Below are 23,335 nucleotides of genomic sequence, written 5' to 3'. Positions count from 1 at the left end.
CACGTGTGATACTGGTTTAAACAAAGTAGTAACACGAATTAGGTGAGAAGCAAAGCAAAAAATATGTTGTTTATAGGATAGGTTTGTTACCTAGTTGTAAAACCTGTTAAAAAACTGTATAGAAATTTGCCTTCTACAACTGACTTCAAGAAGTTGACAGTGCAGGAAGCTCTTGTGATTGTTAAAGCCTTTGCTTCCACTTAGGACCCACAGAATGTCTTTCCATCTTTTCTCCTATCTCCTGGTTGTCCTTAAGAGATCTTATTGCAGCTCTGTAACTCTTAAAGGGGGCCTGTGAGAAAGATGGGGATGATCTTTTTAGCAGGGCCTCTTGCAGCAGAAAAAAGGGTAATTGTTTTACACTAACAGAGGGGGGATTTAGTCTGGATTTAAGGATGAAACTTCTTACAATGAGGGTGGTGAAACACTAGCACAGATTGCCCAGAGAGGTGGTAGAAGCCCCATCCCTGGAAACATTCCAGGTCAGGTTGGCCAGGGCTCTGAGCAACCTGATCTAGTTGAAGATGACCCTGCTCACTGCAGTGGGATTGGACTAGATGATCTGTAAAGGTCCCTTCCAGCCCAAATCATTTTATAATTCCTTATTACAACAGACAAGCTTTTGAAATTTTCTGCCTTCATACTACCATTTAAAAATATATACAAGAGGGGTTCTTCTCCATTACTAAGGCATGAGTTTTAAGGGTTCTATCACTTACCTTCTTGAAGCTAAAATTTTGATTCTGAAAGCATCAGTGCATGTAGCAAAGAGAAAAATGCTGTTTTCCTGAGCTGCAAATATAGGTTGTGTGAGCAAAAAACAGAAGCCAGAAAAGCATAACGTCACAGGACTATTATATGAAAACCAAGGAGCATTCACTATGCCCTCAACTACAAAACAGGAGGGAAAACCAAAAAAAGGTAAATATCTTGACCCTAAACAGCACATAGGTAAAAAGCCTTGGACTCTTTGTAAAGAGGTTGAGTTACAAATATTCTGAAAGGGAAATCTTTCCTTTTTATAAAAAGATTGACTGAATTCTGTTTCAGGTAACAAATCAATTCATCCTGTACTGAGTGCTACAGAAGGGTAACATACTAGGTGCAGTTTAGGAATGGTCAAGAAAGTGACCAGAGCATAATATATTGCTAAAATATTAGATTATCTGTTTGCCACACCACAGCAGAGAGCAGTAGTTCTATATTTACTGCTTCCTAATCTGAAGACAGCTAGAATTTTTGTTATAGATATGGACCTTTCCAAAATCCTATAGTTTTTCTGTTTGTCAGGCTGCTACTAGAAAATAAAGGGAAGAACAAAAAGTTTATCATCACATTCATACCATTCCTGGGGGTGTTCCAGGGGCTCCCTCTGTGGTAGTAAGATTAAGTACATCAATTAACAATCACAGGACGACTAACCAAGCTAACACAAAAAAGGCCAGAAATAAAATTCTCTTGAGGAGGTTGAATTACCTCATTATTTGAATGCAAGAATTGCTCGTTGTTGTCAAGAGTAACCCTATATTTTAACGATAACACAAACTTCTTTCCATGCTCATATTGATTTTCTAGGCCTTTCCCCAGTGGAAAGATTCAGTTCAAGTGAATGAAACAATATGATTAACAACCTCATAACCTACTTTCCAAGAAAACTTAATATATCAAATTATATGTGGATATATTTGTCTGATATATACAATAAAACTGCAATATTCCTCACTAAGCTGACTAGGCAACTGTTTAACATGAGTTGCTCAAAGGCTTCTGATGGTTTCTTAATAGCTCTTTAGTTGCACCATCCTCACAGTAATGAATCTAACCAGGCAACATTATTTTGCAAAAGACAGATCCATGTACCAAGCACTTGTTTTAGCATCATTTCCTTTCCTCTCATTTTGGTAAAATAAAACCTTCTTTAGAAAAGGATAATATTGATATTAAGCAGTTTTAGTCAAATGGTGAGCAGGCATTGTGAAAAGTTTTCTTGTTCTCCAAGGCTCATCTCACGTTAACTGTATTGCACACCTTGAAATTGGGCTCTACAACATCTTGGCTTCAAAGCTAGTTTAAATTTCAAGCTGTGGTCTTAAACTGTATGTCAACAGATCTCTATCACAAGCTGGAGAGTCCAGCACCTTCTTCAGCAAGTCATTGGGTATGGCCTACAATGAGACTGGTAACAGTAAGACCATCTAAAACCAAAATGTGGGACATTTTTTTGCGATTAGTGGAAAATATCACTGAGATATTAGGTAAATATTAACTCATTATAGACAAACCAGTGAGCAGCCTTCAAGTAATAAGAGCATTTGTCTCACTTGCTCGTGTTTTTGCCTCTGTGTAACCCCATGATACTGAAACACAGGTTTGTGAATGGCCCAAAAGCAGTTTAAAGCATGACCACAATGAAGGGAAAAAGAAAAAGAAAAGCTCTCATGAAGGGAACAAGTAAAATTTCTCATTTCCAGAACAGCAGTTTTAGTACAGATTCAAATATGAAATCACACTCCTACCTCATCAGCATCCATGGCTGTCAGCTGCAATATTTTAGATCCATCTCCTATATTTTCTTCTACGGTCAGATCCAGCATATCTGTAGGGAATACTGGTGGGTTGTCATTGATATCCTGAAGTGTTATTTCCACCTGTAAAAAGCAGGAATTGGGAAAAGTTGTGTGAGCACTGAGTTAGACACTGATTGGACCTGAATGTTACAAATCACATAATTTTGAGAGAAATCAGGTAAATTGTTCTTAATCAGGTGAATTAGAACATTCCCAAATCACACCAACAACAGGCAAAGCCCCTCCGGATATTAAAATTCCACATTGTTATAAAATACTCATAGGAAAGCCTCTAACATAAATAAAGTTAATTTGACTTGTTGATAGCAACTGATTTTAAATGGTCCTAGCCTAGTTTATATTGGAAAAGATCCACTGATGGACTGCCATTGTAATCCTCAAAGTCAGCCCCTGGAGGATAGCTGCCAAGTCTCGGGGCAGGAGATCATTCAACCATTAAATGCTGCCTGACATAAAGATGAGGTGGTGTAAAATTCTCCCTGAAATGTTTATATATTGGCAACTTTCCGTTCTGAGGGAGGAAAAAACACCCTTGCACTTTATATTTTTTTTGAATAGTATGTTTTTTTCTCTCTCAAACCTCTCCCCTAATTACAAACAAACGTTACTTTAGAAGCATCCGCTAGCATCTACTCCCCTTGCCTATGCACACCTAAACAAATGTTCTTTTCACATGCAATATTTGTATGATTTTCCAAGTAGTAATGATAGTTCATGAAAAGGCTGTTGTGTGTTCTCTGTTCTCAGATTTTCATAAGCAAGATTGCTGCCCTGCTGATGCTAATTCAAAAAGTTGCAGAGCTCTGTTCTCCCTTCTGGCTGGGTATGGCATGTAATATTCCAAAAAAGACAGAAAGAGCTGTGTCCTACAGTTGGTTTACATTTATAATGAAAAAAAAAAGAAAATTAAAAAAAGAAAACAAAAAAGTTTTGGTCCCAAAATACCAAACCAAACTCTGAAGACCTGCTAGAAGAAAACCAAGTAGGCAAAGAAAGTCTGTCTTTCTTACTCATCAAGGAGTAGAGAAAGGTGGATATGGCTGTTGCACAGGGAGAGAGGCAAAGACAGGGGTATGGAATGAAAGAAGATGCCTAAGTGGACAGAAAATAATTATTATTTCTACTACAGTACCTGCCATACCATTATGCACAAGGAATCTCCCTACACTTTGTTCACTATAGACCGATTAGGCTGCTCTGGATACAATCAACACAGACATCTCTGGTGATTTGAGGTCTACAGTTTCTACTACTTCTAGTTGCCTGCCATAATATTTTCATTTTTTCATTTTGTTTTCATGCAGACCACTAATTGCCAAGCCATTCTGACTCGATCACCAGGGCAATCCCAGAGATGAGCACATCAGTGACAGAGGCCTGGCCGTCCCTGCAGAACAACTGAGTCACCTGGGCTCGCCTGCTGCGTCTTTCCCCAGCTCTCAGTGGCTGCATCCTAGGCTCACCGGTTCCCTGTGGCCTTCTTGAGACCACATACTGAATGATGCTCCAGTTTTCTGTCCTGCCACTGTTTATTTCCACCAGTGCTAGACTTTGTGATGGAACAGATTTAGTATGCCAAGTACTGTCCTTCAGAGATCCTCAAAATATAAATTGCTGCATGTGTAAATACCCTGAGAGTACATGTGATCCCAACACACCTGTCTTCTGCCTCAGACATTTCTTCATGGTTTAAGACAGATTAACCCACAAGGTTTTATCATTAAATTTACATCCTTGGCAACAGAAGCAGAAGCAGCACTGATCAGAGAATCACAAGCACTGATTCCACAACTAACCAGACACAACCTTTCAGAGACTAAACCAGCCCATGCTGGTTTTCATGGTGACCACTGCATCTGGGTGACAACCACAGAAACAGGAGAGCTGCAGCAGAAACCACAGCCAAAGGATCTTGTCAGCTACTCTTGCCAAGCAGGCCTTGCCCCCTGAACTGGCACAGCATGCTCTTCTGCTCGAAGTACAGCATTTCTCCAGAGATGGTTTCGAGGTAAAGCAGCTGCACAGCTCCACAATTTATTTATTCATAGCATATATGTCACACACAGCTAATGTTTCAGCTGCAGGTGACATTGCACCACCAGAACCCTTTTTCATGATGAGAGATTGCTCTTCGTAAAAATCATATGAATGACATGACACCTTCTGGGGATTTGGGTTAGGAGCTGTGTGTTGCCTACAGCTTGCATAATGAAAAATAGTCAGAATCCAGGAATACAGATGGCTAAGGGTTCTGGGACAAAATAAATTAATTACAAACTCAGATCCACAGAACTGAAAAAGAGGGAGAATAATAATAAAGTAATTTCATCCTGAAAAAAAACAGCTCACAAATGAACAAAGACACTGTATTTCATACTGAAGACGTGCTTTAGATAGTAGAAAAACAAGGAATTCTCAAATAAGGAAGAGAAATTTCTAGAAAGAGACCACAATCTTTTTAAAGAGCATTTACACAATGATTTACTGTTTATCCACAGGGTTTAGATAATCACAATTACTCATGCAGTCACTGCTGGCTAAGTATAATTAGCATCTCTGTGTAAAATTATCTTTTACTTCCGACATAACTCGGTACTTCAGCTTACACCAAGTACTACGTAAGGAATAAGAACGTGGGATGTGCCCGTTTGCAGAAATTTCACTCAAATAATACTTCTCTGAGAAAGACTTGAGAAAATTTTGCACATTTTCTCCAAAACAGAAAAGTCTGTTAAATGTTACACCAAAGGCCCCATTTAAGAGAGTATGTATCCTGAACAAGTTTGGGTGTAAACTGATTGTCCAGTCTTCTATTCAGGAGTTCAGAAATTAATTTCACTTTGTAATTATTTCAGAAGTTCCAACTCCAAACAGAAGCTCCTGGGACAATTATGAAGTTTTTCATTGCCACGACACACTGGAATATTCCAGCATGTCTTATCACACCTTTACTTGGGAGGAAAAGAAAAAAAGCCACCAAGCTTTAATCAAACATCTAAATTAAATTTATACCCCACCAACCGTCTCTATCTTTCTAAGCCCACATTACATTTGCATAAATATATCAACGTGTGTCACTTGGATTCTTAAAATAAGTTTGATTAATAACATATGCTACCAATTAATAACTATATGCAATTAAACCTCAAAGTTAATGAAGGCAAGACATGGTGGTCATGGCAGTAGTACTGGCCATCTGTACCACAGACACCAAGTTCAGAAGGGTCTACAGAACATGTGCTGTGCTCCCAGCTCATACTGATGGCAAAACACTCACCAGCAACAACTGCAAGTACAAGAATAAAAATCTAGGAAAACAAACACATCAAAACATGAAATATGCCACATGAAATAAAAAAAAAAGGGAGCTTAAGGGAGTTCTCCAAACCTTGGTCCCTGGAACAGGAAGGAACCATTAAGACACATCTGTACAACTGTGGGAAGCAACATGCCCAAGCTACATGGAAAGTGATAACCAACACCCCCTTCTCCAAATCTATCCAACATGGGGAATATTCTTGACTGATGCCAAATCCATTAGTCAATGTGACTCTAGGATGCAAGCCAGAAACACAAACCAGTCACCTGAGAGCACTCCTTGGACCTCTCCAAGTACTGCACTACAGCCAGTGTCTGACCAAAACCAGCCTTGACTTTCTGCAGAAGCCACAGGAACAGAAATAGTCACAGTCAGTTCTAAATCTGTTAAGAGTGTGATGGAAAACTGATGAATAAGATTCAAAATATTGCCGTGGGGGTTTTTTTAAGGGAAAATGAAGAAAATCAGACTGCTTTGTTTTATCCATGCAGGGGTGTGTGTGTGTAAAACTCCACAAAATTACTTTTGTACAAATTCTAGTATAATCTGTCACAGGTTTAATGCATCTAGAAAAAAGAATGAAAATTAAAGTTTTCCCTCAGTTTATTCTGCAGAGAAATACGTGTTGCTTATTTACTGCGCCTTGTGAAATAAACACAAAATTTTGGATATCAATTTCTATACAAACTACCTTTGAGTGGGTTTCTTTGGGTTTTTTTTTGTGTTTGTGTTTGGCTCTACCTGTATGAAACCAAGATGCAAATATACAGACATACAACAAACCACAGAGATAAGCAAAAGTAGTGAATCAAATAATAAGCACAAATTCCCCCACGTCTGAATGAAATTTCTCATCCTCCAGCCTTATTAACGTTCTTAATGACACCATGCTTCTGCCACTATTAGAGATGGTCAACCCACCCTCGCCTGTGACAATTTGATTGCTGCAGCCTGCTGTCACAGACATAAAGCAGAGGAAGCGTTAATTATCTTAACCTTGTTAAGATTCTTACTTGGTCCTCTTATTAGTCTCTTGTGTTTTTCCTCCATGAACAAATTCAGAACAGAACAACTTGAAGCAGAGCCCCCACCTCAAATCGTTTTGCCTCAATTTATTTGAAATGTAGACATCAGAGAAATAAAGAGTTCATTTCTTCAGTCAGACAAACCTCAGGTCTTAACAGATATAAGGAATCACACCAAGACCCACTTCATAAATCATACAGTATCTATTTAAGTATTTAGGAAATGAACCTGAACACAAGAAGTCACTGGGAAACTCAATGTTGTTTCAAAATGCTGTCTTTGCCTTGAAGAAAGTAAAAAATACCTTCTTTGAATTAACTGCTGGCATTTATGAGAAGTCTGTGTGAGAGAGACTGTTTACGAAGGTTGATGCTCCAAGGTTTTCAATAGCTTCATATTTTGGATAAGGTTCTGAAAACAATTTATTTGGAGGGTGGGGCAAAGAAAATCTCAATTAGGATGGAAACCAAGGAAAAAAAGATGTTTTGTTTTGTTTAAGCAAAACAAATACAAGTTTGTATTTCAATAATCTATTCTTATTCAAAATAATTTGCTGACTTAAGAAACAGTTGCTAAAACACAAAGTTTCATTTCTTACAGTGAAAAGAACCTATTCACTTCAAAAATACTAATGCCCCAGACAATTATTACTGAACTGGCTAGACAAATTCCATGCTCCACATAAAAAGCTTAACTTAAGAGTCTTATTCTGGAACAAGAAATTATTTTAGTCACCAAACTTACCAGGTTTATGAGCTACAAAGGTATGTAAAATAAAACATTGCACTGGTAGGCAACGTGCCAAATTCTATCTGATCATAGCACCTTCTATAAACCAATGGGCTCATTTGGCCAGAATCTATCTTTCTGGTTTATTACAGTTATTAACATTTATTTTTCTTTGATTTCAAGATGAGAAGGGTTTATAGACAGAATACTTTTCTAAAATCCTTCCATCTACTGAATGAAAATGGGGGAGGGGTGTCGAGGGGAAAGGAGAGAAGATGCTACAGGAAACTTGGATGAGCTCATGTGGCAGCACCAGGAGTCCCAAAGCACATTCAGTCATCCTTGCTTGCAGCCACCCTCTCCACATTACACACTTGATCAGAGATCTATAGATAGAACACGATCTAAGAAGAAAGGAACTCCCAGATGTCTCATGTTCAATACTTCTTCAAACACTACAGCTATTTGATTAAAGATCAAACAGAGTGGAAAGGCAACAGCTTTTCTTTTAACTTATACGTTGTTGAGTCATTTTTCTTCCCTTTGCTTGCTGCCATGACGTTCACTGCTTCTCTCAAGAGATACCATCTAATAGTCTACAGGAGCACTGGCATGCACATCACCCTGAAGACTTACGTTTAGGCTTAAGCCATTATATGATCCTTCATATAAAATAAGAAAATCAAGGAGCTTATTCTTCTTTTCCGGAGACTGTGGCAGTGAGTTATCACTTTTAACAGAACAAAAGCAAAAGGATTCTATTCCCTATACCTTGGTAAATATTCTAAATAATATCATTCATGAGGTTAAAAGAGAAAAAAAAATCCATTAATTTATCATAGCCATATAACTAAGTGAAGAACCTGGCCAATGATACTCTCATTTATCTCCTGCCTCCATCAGCTTGGCCTTTTTGTTCCTCCAGTGAACAGTGCTTTGCTAACTCTGGTCAACACACATGTATGTGTAAATTTCTTTTTTATTGATGTGAGTAATCATATTGGCTACTCACATTAGTGAAGTTATGGTTATACTAAGTGTTTGCAGGACCAGTGTGTGCGTGCTTCCTCTGAACTCTGAAGGCAAGGGAACAAAAACATTAAGTATCAGAATACAAGAAAGCAAAAATGCATGTCAAGGAAGAAGAGAAGAAAAAGCCTTTTTTTAAAAGAAGAAAAATGCTTATATTCCTAGAAAAATTTCTAAAATAACGTTTCTAGTAATGATAAACCCCCACAGGCTATTCTGAACCAGTTTCCCACCTTGCTCTGACTAAAATACTGGGACACACAAAGTGTGGGGGTGAAACATAAATGTTTTTAAATTACTTGAATCACCAATTATAGCAGAGCTCAGGGAGGTGGAAAACTTGAATTACAGACCATGGATATTTACAATTTTCACAAGATGGAAAGCCCATTTATAAAGAAAGTGTCTTGGGACAGGCAATAGCTTTTGCTTAGACAGAGGCTGAATGGGGTATTTGAATATCCCATTTTCCGGGAGGGAAACAATCCCAATGCATGCTAGTACAATAAAAATCACATTAGTCTATTGTGCTGCAGGCCAGCAACTTGCTACGAATCCCACTATTAACAGTGGGAAGATTGCACCTGGGAGAGAAGAAAAATGAAAAAAAAAAAGAAGAAAAACTCTAAAAAGGCACTTTTTTTGGGGGGGGGGAGGAAGTTTGAATGTCCAGAGGCAGCAGCAGACACTTGATCTTTGAGTTTTAGGGTAATATCTTTGAAGATAAAAAACCCAACAGTGGAATGAATATAATCCAAATTTCTTCTGGTACATTTCAGGCAAAGTCCCTAATTTTAGGTAATAATAAAAAGTGCTTAGGCAATAAACAAATGTGTCAGCCATACACTTAGACCTTAGATGCTTAGGATCTCTCTATAGAAGGAGACCAAGGCACAAGACTTAAAAATTTTGATGTCTCAGCTCAAGAGCACCTTAATGAAATAGAGGATATGAAAGTTGTGGGCTACATGACTGACTAGTGCAGATCAAATATTGACCCAGCTCAAGACAACAGTTTGAGCCCTTCTACAATAGGTATTATAGCAACATTTCCTTTTCCCCCAACAAAAATCAGGAAGTAAGCACTGATTACCAGCCTTGAAATTCTTTGGAAACTTAGGGCTCAATGCATTTTGTCAGTGTTTCATTTTTGTCCATTAAATAAACATGCATGGAAACATGATTAATAAGATTTACATGTAAAGCTGGAACTTCCCAGGTGATTTTAATTCATAGGCTCTAATTCCAGTATTTTAACATCATCTAACCGTCCTGGAGTTAAAACCATATTGTAAAGTACAGTTTAGTGAGGCAATTTGAGTTTTTGCAACCAACTCACTTTTAAAATGCTGGGAGACCAGAGTGCTTTCAAAAACTCAGTGACTTAACTGACACTAGCAGGAAAAAAAAAAAAAAAAAAACACACCAGAATAATAGAATAGTTTGAGTTGGAAGAGACCTTTAAAGGTCCAGTCCCTTGCAGTGAGCAGGGACATCTTCTAGATCAGGTTCCTCAGAGCCATGTCCAACCTGACCTTTTGTGTTTTGGGGGATGAGGCTTGTACAACTTCTCTGGGCAACCTGTTCCAGTGTTTCACCACCCTCACTGTAAGAAGTTTCTTCCTTCTATCTAGTCTAAATCAGATGTAAACCTGTTTTCATCACTATTTAACATTAAAAAGATGTCACTCACTTACGTTGACTCTAAGAAATACTCAGGTCTGCAAAGAAAAGGTGCCATAATATGATTCTTCTCTCTCCTCCCCCTCTCCCCCTTTTATTTTTTTTTTGGTTAAGGTGACCACTGGGAGTTGCACTGCCTGGAGTCTTGATTAAATGTTTCACTGCATCCAGAACACTTCATCATGCAGTATAGCCAAAATCTATTATGGCTTGAAAGTGACTCATGCTTTAGCTATGAGAAGACCATAATAAAGAACATTTTACATAAAAATGCCAAAAAGGTTGGTAATTTAATCTTGATTCTAAGTAGGTATGCAAGGTCTCTGTGTCCAGCCTGTGCAGACAATAAGGCATTGTCTGGAAACCCGTTACCTACTGTGGTTACATCTAACTTTCCTGCAAAGCCCAGATGATACCACCACTGAAAAGAAATGGCTTGTTCTTGTGAGACTGCGCTGCAAACATCACTTTTAGCAGACACACCATAGGATTTAGCCATTTTTCCATCAGTACCTGGGCAGAATATTAAAACCAACAACATGAGAAATGGCCTCATTAGCCCATGAGTAAACATGTGTGGCTGATAAACTGGGTCCTTCTACATGCTCATGGAAACAGATGAATAAACAGCAGAGCAGCATACAGCAATTAACTTCAGAAGCTGTTATTTGCAGCACTTAACCCCTCACATGCATACCAGGCACAAGAACTATCCTGACACAGCTACTAATGAAATGAGCACTAGAGCCAGGAGCTTGCCCCTGTGGCTCAGCAGGTTCCCTGGCCTGAAGTCAGAAGCAAAGATGCTCTTCAGGCTCCCTCCACTTCAACCAAGCCATCTGTGCATTCAGATACCACATCAGGTCACTCCAGTCAAAGATTTGTCCTCAGCACAGGAAAGACCAGGTCCAGAGAAGGGCCACAAAAACCATCAGGTCGCTGGAACACCTCTCCTGTGAAGAAAGGCTGAGACAGTTGGGGTTGTTCAGCCTGGAGAAGAGAAGGCTCCAGGGAGACCTTCTTGGGGCCTTTCAATATTTAAGCAGGGCTCACAGGCATGGGGCATCTACCACCTCTCCGGGCAACCTGTGCCAGTGTTTCACCACTCACACCATAGAAAATTTCTTCCTTATGTCTAGTCTAAATCTACTTTCTTTTAATCTAAAACCATCACACCTTGTCCCGTCACAACAGGCCCTGCTAAAATGATAGTCCCCACCTTTCTTAAAAGACCCCATGACAACAAGCAGGGCTGCAGGGACTCGCTCCATGAAAAGCCAGGAGAGGAAAAAAAATGTTTTTCTAAAGGCAAAGCAAACCATGTTGCTATTCCTGCTCCCCCTGAAATCAATATTTTAAGTAATTTTTTAAGTACTACATCATTTACTGCTCTCTAAAAAGAGGCATGGTCTGACATGCAACTAAGGGAGCTAGGACTGGGTCAAGGAAAGCACAGCTCAAACCTTGCCTGATTCACGAAAGCAACAGCACACTGATTTTAAAACACACATTAAAACAGACATAATCAAATACATGGAAATCCGAAATAATCCAACTTCACAATAAGTGAGAGATAAACATCAAAGTGGTACAATGGAGAAAAATGATAAGAAATGCCACAAGCAGTCATGCTGTTCCCCCCTTCACCACCAAAACCATAACGAAACACAGGTTGTTTTCTCAGTACTGGTAAATGAGTAACATGTGTAGCTCAGTCAGTGTTCATATGGTTTAAAAAGGAGAATGATTGTCCAAATAAGTTATTCTGAACTCTGTTTTAATAGGATCAACTAACATATTAGGGCCTCTCACAGGTCTGCCCAGAAACGCCAACCCAGTGGGACCAACATGCACTTGGGCTGGCACTAAGAACCATGAGCTGCTCTAAATGCATATGGCACCCACGTGGACGTGTGTTATGTATATATGCATGTAACAAAGGCCAGGTTGCCAAGCCAGCCAGCCTGCTGGCAGGGAGAGGGACATGGCAGAGCTGCTGTGTGCCTCCTTTCCCACCAAGCCGGTCCTGATGGCGCAGTGCAGGTGAGCACACCTTCCTTGGAGAAGCTGACATGAACCAAAACTCCTCCCACAACTGGAGAGCGTCAGTTTTCCAGTCTGTTCTGGAACAACATCTTCAAGAGGTTTGCAGTACGAGTTACAGGCCAGGCAGTATTGTGACCAGGAGACCTTAGGTGCGTGCACGGCCCAACGTGTAATCTCAACATGACAATGCACTGACCTGGGAAGCATTGTGGGGGCACATGCCACAGTGACTGCTACACATACCACAGAGACCAGTTTACTACAGCACATGTTAAGGGGTGCAATTGCTTCTTGTGCTGCCACTGGGGCACTGTGCACGGCAAGGAGGTCAGGGCAAGCAGAGCGACTCCATCTGTCCGTCTAGCCTGAGCCAGCAGCACACTTTGGCCCCAGCAGGGACCAGAAAAACTCCTTCATCCACCCTTTCACTGCCTACCAGTGGATGCTGGGATATGTGCACGCATCGTCCTATGTCATTTTCCCAGATGAAAGGGGCAATTGTCTCATAAAGACATCCTTTCTCCTGTATCTAGGAGTACCTCTAGTTATAAAATCTATTCCAATTACCTGCCAAACCAATACAAACAGCTGGCAAACACTTTGCTAGTGAGGGTTTTTTTTTATTTTTTTTTTTTAATACTTAAAACATTATACATTTGGGAACCATTTAGTCTATAACTTTGCATTTAATTAAATGAAGTCCACTGCCATGTAATAAGAAATTGACTGAATTGGTATGAATATTTCTGTCCGTGCCAGAAAAAAATAGAAGGATAACTACAGAAAAAGTAAGCATTAGGAGTTTAAGGATGGGAATGTCACACCTCTATGTTAAATAAATCCCCTAATTAAACTTACAGGTGTGACATTTAAGACACATTCAATCATCAGGACAATAGGATAAATCCACTCCCCATCAGTGAAGGTTGCCCAAACAGCAGAAGAAAAGCTTTTTACCCTGAGCCATAGAAGAAAAAGCATTGCTATAGTCACTTAAACTACATGGTTTTCTTCTGTGAATGGAAAAGAATTAAAGATATAGGACTGGATGCTGACTGATGTTTTGCAATGCTATGAGGATCTTATAGCTGCACCTTTCTGGGAATAAGTCCTCTAGGAGTCTAAACAGATTTTAGCAAATAAAGCACACAAGCCAAAGCGCTACTTTCTAGTTTCACATTTAGAAGAACAGGGTCACTTTCCAGAAATGCCTAAAAGCATTTCCCCCCCCAGCATCAACAAGCTGCTAGCAGGGAACTGTGGAGCTAGACATGCTTCTGCAAATTTCAGGGAAATGCCCTGCTCACCTTATTCCTCATTTGCAGACTGCAGTCTTCTGCAGCAGCTTCGCATCTGCTCCTGTCGCAATGGAGCAGTTTCCCTTCTGTGGCCATAGGCTGTTTGTGGCCAGAAAGGCTTTTGTATGTGACCACAGATTGACCTTCTCATTATGGCTGCCCTCAGCAGACCCAACTGACCATCAAGGCCATGGTGGCAAGGTCACCTCTGCCAGCTGGGAAAGTGTCTGGGTACTCTGAGGATCACAAAGAGGTTTGTTTAGATGAGCTCGCTTAGTGCCAGCAAATCTGCACTGCCTGGGCTAGATGCTGCAGATGAGTAGTCCCCTGCCTTGTCTCCTGCATATCTGACAGTGCCACTGCAGGTCTGCTCAAACAGACACAGGTTACACGGGACTTAAGAAATAAAAACTGGAACATTTTGGGAGCAAACACTAGTCCTGGGAAGGTTAAAACAGATTCAACTTAGATCTATCCAGCTTCACCCTTGGTCTCAAGGAAATCTGCCAAGAAGAGAGACAAGGCTTCAGCCAATCAACACCCTCTGGCCACTACAGTCAATAACGAGAACTTTCAATAGTCAAAATCCAAAAACAATATCGAGGTGTGGTGTAACAGCTCTCTGCCCCAGCACCAGTGACGCTGCAGTGTAGCCAGCCTCTCATTGACGTCAATGTGTTCAAAGATGACACCTTAAGGGAAGAGTAATGACAGACTGTAGACCTACATATATACAACATCCAAGCAGAGTGAACTTTCAGCAGTTTCTGTGGTTGGTTCCTTCCTCAGAGGGTTGACTGATAGGCTTTTTTTCTTTTTTTTTTTTTTTTTCTAGCTTTAGTGTAGTACACTTCTATTTGGCCTGGGAGGGGAGGACAGAGCTTAATGCCTGATGGTACACACAGTCCTGCAGCCCTCCCATGGGATGTTCCATGATTGACCTGAGGACACTTCACAGCCAGCTGCTCCAAAAGGACATTAGAAGAATGTGGTTTTACTGTGGATAGTCCTAAGCAAGCCCTGATTACTGAGTCAGGAATATCACCACCAGTTGACAATTACAGTACAAACACAGCTGTTAGGATGGACAGCTGGACTACTCCAGACAAAAAGTGACCAAACCAAAGCCTCCCTTCAATCAAGTCAAAACTAATTTTGAGTTTTTATAATCTTAGTAAACTTTAAAGGGAGAAAAAAGAGAAGAAAGAAATATACTGGCATTTCTGCATACCTTAATTTTAGTGTGGTAGGAAGCAGAAATACCACAAGAGAACAGTTCTCATGGTATTTCCAGCACAAGTGAAACCAAAGAGACTTTTCTTGCCCAGGTCCCTGTCTGATGTCCTGATTAAAGCAACTCGGCGATCCCTTGCATAATAGCACTTAGGTTTTTCAGTTATTATCCCGATCATCCAAATCTTTCATCCTCTGAAAGTTCACCACCACTGGTCATTACTACAAGCCTCTGTTTTCTTAAAAACGTATGGAGGAATTTTAGCGGTGCAGAGAATCACCAGTTCCCGTCTGAGGAAAATAGGGGGGAAAAAAAGTATAAATGTTCAAATGCAAACATAAAAGACTGAAAAATTCTTCACAGAGTTTAAGCACCCTTAAATACATGACTAAAAAATAAGTATTTCTTCAAAGATTGAACTTAAGCTCAATTTCTGTGACTTTTGTTTTGCTCCTCCATTCCTCATAGGGAATAATATACACCTTGTTCTCAATAGGGTCTGTATGCTGTAGCATGCAGTTTTTTAGAGACACACATTTTTTCTAAGTCATCTTGTAGGTAAAACTGCAACAGCATCAGTTTTGTTGGTTTTAACTGAATTAAGCAGTTCTGTGTACTGGATGTACAAACTGGCCCATTATCCACGTGGAACAGACTAGAGGATGATCATTCGTTGTATGGTCACAAGTGAAGCATTTCCATACTTGTACAACCAATCAAGAAATGAGGATTTTGAGGACAAAAATGGAATGGTTTATGGTGAAATGATTATATTATACTAAAAGGTGGGAGAACAGACACAGAGGGTAGGCAAAAGATACTATATTTAACCAAAGAAAGTAACCTATGGATTCTTACTAAGAAAATTACAGCAACAAACCTATGCATTATGGAGAGGTCTAGAAAATAATGCTGCATTTCTCCCCCCTTTTTGGTATGGTTTCCTCCACCACTAACTAAAATTCCTCAGCCTGGTTTGATCATTCCACAGAGTATGACACAGCTTACTTTTTTTTTTCCCCCCTCAGTATATTGTAGAAGAATGCCAGAGCAAAACTTTATGTAAAACAATATTTTCTACATATGAATGTAATAGTTCTCAAAGCTTTTTGAGAAAGTCATCAAGCAGTAGAAAGAAGGAAAACAAGGCAGCGAAAGAGTTCTGAATAATTAAACAATGGCAACAGCTCAGAGGCCTCCACTAGCCCATAGTGTTAATAGTGACAACATAATTAGCAATGTAATTTCATAATGAACAGTTGGTGATAGGGCAACTGGGAAAGTGTGATGCCTTAAAGACATCAGAATGTATTTCACAGGGATTTGTTTCTCTTACCACAAGTAATTGCATAAGAAGTAGAGATGTGGATGGTGTGTTTAAAATATTCTAAACCCCAAAATATAAATACCTATCTAGAAACACCCTGTTTGAAGAGCATTATTAGGATTTGTGAGAAATTAATCAATTTTTGCATTTATCAACAGCTGCCTACTACAAACTTCCAGCAGACTTCTTAAACATGATTAAAGGCATCTAGGGGAAAAAGGGGACAGAGAAATAAGGTGATATGACTGGTACAGTGCAGCTTATGGCAGATCTGGCTGCAGGCCTAAGCCCTCATCATTCCTCATTTTCAGTCAGCATGTGACATTATCCAAAAGCTGTATGGACATTAATGACAAAGGGAGGAAGGAAAACCATCACAAGAGATCTCTGTCTTGCTCTCAGCCCCCCAAAAGCACGCACATAATGCAGTCATTCCTTCCATGATTTCTGTGACCAAACTACAGTAAAGAGAAGCAGAAGTTGCTATTAATATAGATAACGCTTCAAGGAATGACAAGATAAACAGTATTTTAATTTTGCAATCCTAAAGTAAAAAAGACATTCCACAGTTTGAAAATCCAGTTTGCAAGCAGCAGAAAGATGAGAAATTAATCATATGGCACTTTAGATTTGTAAAACCTCCTAGTGGGAGAGGTCACTAGCATTTTTTAAAAGTCCTTGTGAATTTAGCATTTAGTGACTTAAAACCATTGCTCTATAATATGATCTCTATAGCAAGCCTACTTGTCTAAACCAGATGAATTAAAGCCTGAAACATTGGAATGAAATTCTTAAACTCCTCAAAGAAAAAGTAGCACGGTTGTTGTCTTCCAATTCTTGTTGGATATTTTACTGGCATTTAAAAATATATATGCTGAATTAAAGAGATGTCAATAATACTAAGAACCTTGAAAATAGCAGCATTAATAGGACTACTCCTGCCTAGCAAGATGCCACACGGAATTCTAAGAGTTATATAGTCAGTGTTGGATTTGACTCCCTCACAGATAAATTTAAATCAGATTCAAAGCCTAAAGGAGAGTACCATGTACAAAATGAAATTGAATTAAAATGCATTTCATTTTTATGTCAAATTATGGTATAATAAATATCAGATGTATCTGGAAATTACTCCATAATGTGCTAATATCATGTATTATAAAAGTGTAATTTTTCTTTAATAGCTGAATAAATGCATAGCAAATTGTGACACGACTTACATGTGTGACAAAGAACACAACTGATGATCAGGGAAAACTGCCACAAATTTTCACTAAACTACATTTTTGTAAGGATTTGTACACATTCAAACTGCACAGAATAATCTGACACAAATCTTGGACTCATTTTAGATGGATGGGTGGTTGGTATTTGCTTTAAGTTAGTACAGGATGAGGCAAATTGAACTCAACAGCAGTTTCTTTCAGTTTGGCTTTTTAAAATGAAGCTGCATCTCATTTTAGGTGCTCAGTGAGTTTTGGCAAGTACCACCACTCTTGTTAACTCACCACCACTCGCCAAGCTTCTAAAGGAATTTTATTTGCTGTATCTCAGAATCTGGATGTTCTCATATTTGATCAAGTCAGCAACATTTCTCTTTGAGACAGGTTCAGCTTTGATGCTTAGGAGAGGTGTGTGAATGTGCTCAAACCTACTGCACACAACAGAAGTCCTAAGCTGTAAATGCCTCTGCAAATATAGTGTAAATATAAGCTAAGCCCATGCCAAGCTGCCAAGAACCTGCCCCTCATCCACACTACACCTTACATTACAGATGCATTCATAACTCCTAATAGCTTCATCTTCCAGGTCCGCTTAATTTAAAATAACTTTCCTCAGGGGATTTTTGATAGCAATGGATACTAAAGGTAAGAAATGTTGCTCTCTTTCTACAATATTGTAGAAATACCCATCTGTTACATTTGGTAGCAAGCAATTAAAAATGTGACTTGATCACAAAAAAAGGGAGGGAATTAAAGGCTTTGAAACTGGAATGAATACAGTAAATTTGTCATACGTAGCCTGGTCCTCAGCACTCTCATCATTAGCGACTGGATGGGCTAACTGTGAAAATTAGTAGAAACTTACTAAAACGAGACTTAATGACAAAGAAACCAAAAATAGCAAGGAAATTTTCTGCAACACAAGCAAATACTTAAGGTTGTTTTAGAGTATCTGCTGAGTGTGGTGTATTTAACATTAAAAAAGGATTTATGTTACCATCCTGACTTACAAATATAAATTTCTCATAACTTCAGATACATGACCTTGCTTTGTGCTTTCTACCTGCTTATTCATGGAGTTTTCAACACTCTTTAAAATGCATCTTTACCTTTCTTTTATGCTTTACAAATCAATGACACATGTCCTGCCGCGTGTCATTTGCTGACATGTTAGATTTGTTCTCAAAAGAAGATATTTCTTAAAATGATGAATTATAGATTGTTGGTGTATGGAAAATATCTTCCTAACAACTATTACCTGTTTATTTTTTCAAACATATTTCTTACAAAGGCATCACCAAACAGCACACAACAGCTTTCTCACTTCTTGAAGCTCACTAATTCACATATTGTCTCCAAGCAGGCCATGGTAATTCCCGTCATGAGATGGTATGAAAAATGCTCTCAGTATCTGCACTGTGCTTCAGGGAGAAAGTTACAGGTTATGATTATAGTAATTCAGGTTCAAATAACAACAGTAAAAACAAATTAAGGGAAAATACTTGTAGCAATGTTAATTGATGACTGGATTCACATTCTGTTTTCAGTTACTCCAAACCAAATCCCAAGAGACTCCAGCAAGGTTAATGCCTTTCTTTGCACATGTTGTACAGACTAATGCACTTGGTACACACTGCTAAAATGAGCCTGTGAAGTTAAAAGGGTTAATTGAAACCTCTCTGTGCAGAAATGCAAACCCCTCATATCTGTCAAAATTAATGAGAAAGGCCAGAAGAAACATTACAGTTCTCCTGTCTAGACTGCCAGAACCTACAGTCTGCCTCATGTTAATAAATGCTACAGAAAATCTATTCCTTTCTTCTAGTTCTGGCATTTGTATTTTGCAGTCCGTTACCCCTTTAATGTAATGAAGAGGACTTCACTGAGCAACAGAATCCACCACTGTTTTAATCATCTTTGCTAGCCTACGTTCTTGAGGCCACAGTAAACCTCCAAACTTCTTAATAACAGCCCATAGAAAGATGCACAGAAGAGTAATGAACACCCAAATCTGAGGCCAGGCTGCTGGAAGGCAGGCAAGCACAACTTGGTGCTCACGTACAAAAGAGAGTCAAGACAAGAGCTGAGAAGCTGCATAACTTGATTCAGCCAAAATTTTCTGTTTGCTAGAAAACAGTCATGGATATTCATTTCAAAACAATGAATCCATGGAAAAAAGTTCTCATAGTAAGGAAAGAATGTGCTAGTTTGAAAAGTTACATTCAGTCACACAGCCTTGTTTCCTCTAAATCTCAGCTCTGTTATGGCCCCTTCGCCCACCAGTCCCCCACAGTGGGGCAGCAACCAACCAGAGGTGACCATCGAACTCACCAGAGGAGCCCAACTGCTCTGGGATCCCTTCAGGGAGTGTTTCAGGGTCTTGGGCAGCCTGGATGTCCTCAACACCCGGGGGATACGAGCTGCACCCCTGAGATGTGAAAGTCCTGTTGGCACCTCTGGTAAATCCATACCTGCTGCCACAACTCCTTCTCATTTCTCATTTTTCAGGCTGATGAACACATACTTAATGAACAGTAAAAATACAAATAGGAATCCTAAATCAATTTTCTACTGACAGATAATTACCTAAAGTAGTTTGACATACAAAGACATCCTTTTTCCATTAATGTTAGACATTCCCTACATTTCTAGCAGTCCCAGGTAAAACACCATGGATGTCAGAACAGCATTAAAAAGCAGCTTATGAAGCATATTATCATGACTTACTTTGCATAAAAGATCAGTAAGAATATGCAAGTAGCTTCAAAATCATATTTAACCACTGTATTACAGTAAGAGCTTGATTAACTTTAAACTTTTTGTTCTTGGGCTTAGTAGATGATCTTGTTTTAATAACTTTGTACTTTGCAGATTTAGAAAGTGTGCTGCAGACCCTGATTTCCACTATTTGCAGCTCTTTAACTTAACACTTAGCCACAACATTACAAATACATTGCTGAACTAATAAAATCACCACAGAAAGCATATCAAATTCTGCACTAATTTTATACTGTACAACCATTCACCTCACTGTACTTCCTAATGAAGCTTTCTGTACCACACTTGCTTTATAACATAACTTATCAAATTTGCTAATTTATCTACAAAAACAACTCAGCTCCTCTGATTATTTTTTTTGCATATTTATGTGTGCATCTTATTAAAAGTAATATTTATGCATCTTATTAAAAGTAACTCTACTAACATCACAGATTTGATAATCATTTTGACAAATAAATAATTTCATCAGACTACAAAGAAGCAGAGCAGCACTTGAATTTTTTTTTTCTTCCAAACTTGAGCTTATTTCCTGGTATTGAAATCATGATTAAACTACATCAAAATTCCTGATGGTGTAAATCCTAACGATTTCAGTAACTCTGCCAGAAAGTGGTCCATTATGTTAGTCATCTGCTACAAAACAGAAAACACCAACCATGTGACAAAATAAGGCTAACAAAAAAGATTCATTTTACTCTTACCACAGTTCCCTTCTAATTGTGTAACTCTGTACAATGGCTATGATACCATCTCGTTTCTCTAAAATGCATCCAAGAAAAGGTGACTAAGAATTTCAACTGACGTGTTTTTTCCTGGAGGCATAAAAATCTTATTTGTTCAACTGATGCACCACAGCAACAAAAGTTGTATGTCTTATTTGGCGTAGGGCCAGGCAATGCTTGCCAAGTGCCAAATGCTCCAGTAACCTACATAATTATTACAGAGCTGATGCACAACAGAAAAAAACCAGGTTGTTACTGCATTTGCTACCAGATACAGCCTTGAAGTCCAGTGGATTCAGAGTATTGTTTTAGCGTGAGCCATCACCATCTGCCTCTCAGCAGACCCTGCTGGAACATACACATGCACTTACATGGTACTGTTTAAGACCAAAGAAAAAAAGAGGTAGATTTAATTCCTAACAATGTATCAATGCACGTCTTAGAAACAAGAATAAATTAGTGCATTTGTAATTATGGTACCTGCTCTTAATTTTTTGCATGTGCCTCCATCCATCCACCTGCTCAGAACTGTCAATAACCTTAAAAACATGACCCGAGATCATCTCACAACTTCCACAAACTAAATGAGAAAAAAAAAAAAACAAACCACTAAGTTCCCATAGTGGGTATGAACCCACTGATGGTACTAAGCTAATGAGCCACTGGACAAAATTTCATTTTTTAAAAAGGTGTGGGTAGTAGGACTGGCCTTTATGTTTTCAAATACAAAAAGGGTTTTGTGAAACTGGCAGAGCCACCTTCCAAGAATGTATCAGAAAAAGAAAAATCTCCACTGGAGAGCTTCATCACAAGTATTCATTGGCTAGCAATGGTGTTTTACAAACAAAGAATTTAATAAAAATGTTCTGTTAAATATACTCTAGTAAAAAGTCTTCTCAAAACAGAAAGTTTATGGGCAGGAAGAGCAAAGTGCCACATTTTAAACCAAAGAGAGTTGTCAGCATTAACCCTCCCTGGTACTTCAGGAAGGAGGTTTCTGAAGGTATCAAATGAACACTTAGTTCAGTGCAAACCTTGAGGAGCTGCAGGGCGATCTCGTCAGGAAGGATGGGTAACAGAGTCATTTCATCAGGAGTTTGAAATGTGCCATACCTCTGTGGCAGTGAATTTTACCCCTCATCAACACAACCCTTATCACCTGCCTTGGTTACATCTGGGTGTAAGGATCCAAACCTGCTAAGCCAGATTCAGAGGAAATACATAACAATGCCATAGCCATGGAGTACCCTGAACAATATGTTCAGGTGCAAGAGCAATAGGAAATATAAGTCAATCATCTTACCCCCATAAACAGTAGGCAGGCCAAGAACCCTTTGAGCTCTCCTGCAGGGCAGCTGGCTGCACTCCAGGATCTCCCCTGGAGAAGGGATGCCTGTTGGGGTCCTCCCTGGGGTTGAGAGATTCCTTGCCACAACAGATCTTTGGTAAGTGATACATACATATATACACACACATATAAAGCTTGTTTAAACTTTGAATCTTCAACAAGGGTGCATTCAGTCTTAATTGTACCCATAATCTCCCATTTAGCTTGTCCTCTGCATAGTAAATAACCAGGTGTACCTTGCCATCAAATTCTGTTTCCTCCAAGTCACATTTACTGTTTCAAACTCTGCTGAAACGCTGTCTTGTATCAATAAATACACTGTTACTTCCCTCTTGTGAGTGCAGTGCGTTATTCCATTTCCCCATGACAACCTCAAGGCTGAAAGCTACTGAACATCCTGAAAGTCTACATAAAGTCTCAGAAAGGTTTCAAACAGAAGGTAAAATATGTTCAGCAATTAAGAGCAACAGCCCATTTATTCCCTGTTGCCAACTCCATGAAGAGCAGTATCCTGTGGGAGTGGCTGCTCCCACTTCTGGGTGCTCACTACTGCAATTGTTTCAGGGCAGTACACGAGAGCTTTTATCTCAGTTTTTACATCTCTGCTCTACCAAATACCTGGGAATCAAGTGGAGGAGGTACAAATATTTTGCTAGATGTGCAACTTGTACTGTCTGTGCCTGTGTTCTTGTCCTGCGGAGGCAGCAACCGTACACACCTTTGTGGTGCAACTTCTACACATTTGTGTTACAACTTCCACTTGCTGTAATATATCCCTCTTTTTGTTTTGGAAAATGCTGTGAGACCTCTTCCATTGCTTGTAGTTTGCTCAATATGCAGCTGCACAGTTCTACATAAGTTGAGTTAATGTGACTATGAGTGTCTTAATGTAACAGTATTAATTCAATCTGAGTATTTGGGAAGAGTCTGCTTTCCTTGGCAGATTATTCACTTCCTTGCACACTGGAACGTGGGCTTTGTA

General features: G+C 39.2%; 1 protein-coding gene across 1 annotated transcript in view; it reads right to left on the bottom strand.

The window, feature by feature from the left end:
* FAT4 (FAT atypical cadherin 4) overlaps nt 1–23,335 on the bottom strand; it is a gene marked incomplete at its 5' end in the record, with an annotated part of 142,412 nt that overhangs the window by 69,089 nt on the left and 49,988 nt on the right. The window contains one exon of the mRNA XM_008938683.1: nt 2,517–2,648. Within this exon, the coding sequence (XP_008936931.1) occupies nt 2,517–2,648 (132 nt within the window). The remainder of the gene's footprint in view (nt 1–2,516; nt 2,649–23,335) is intronic.

The sequence above is a fragment of the Merops nubicus genome, unplaced genomic scaffold (assembly GCF_000691845.1).
Source record: "Merops nubicus isolate BGI_N331 unplaced genomic scaffold, ASM69184v1 scaffold5024, whole genome shotgun sequence".
Classification (NCBI taxonomy): domain Eukaryota; kingdom Metazoa; phylum Chordata; class Aves; order Coraciiformes; family Meropidae; genus Merops; species Merops nubicus.
The sequence above is the reverse complement of the archived record's forward strand: the minus strand, read 5'-3'. Positions and strand labels throughout refer to the sequence as shown.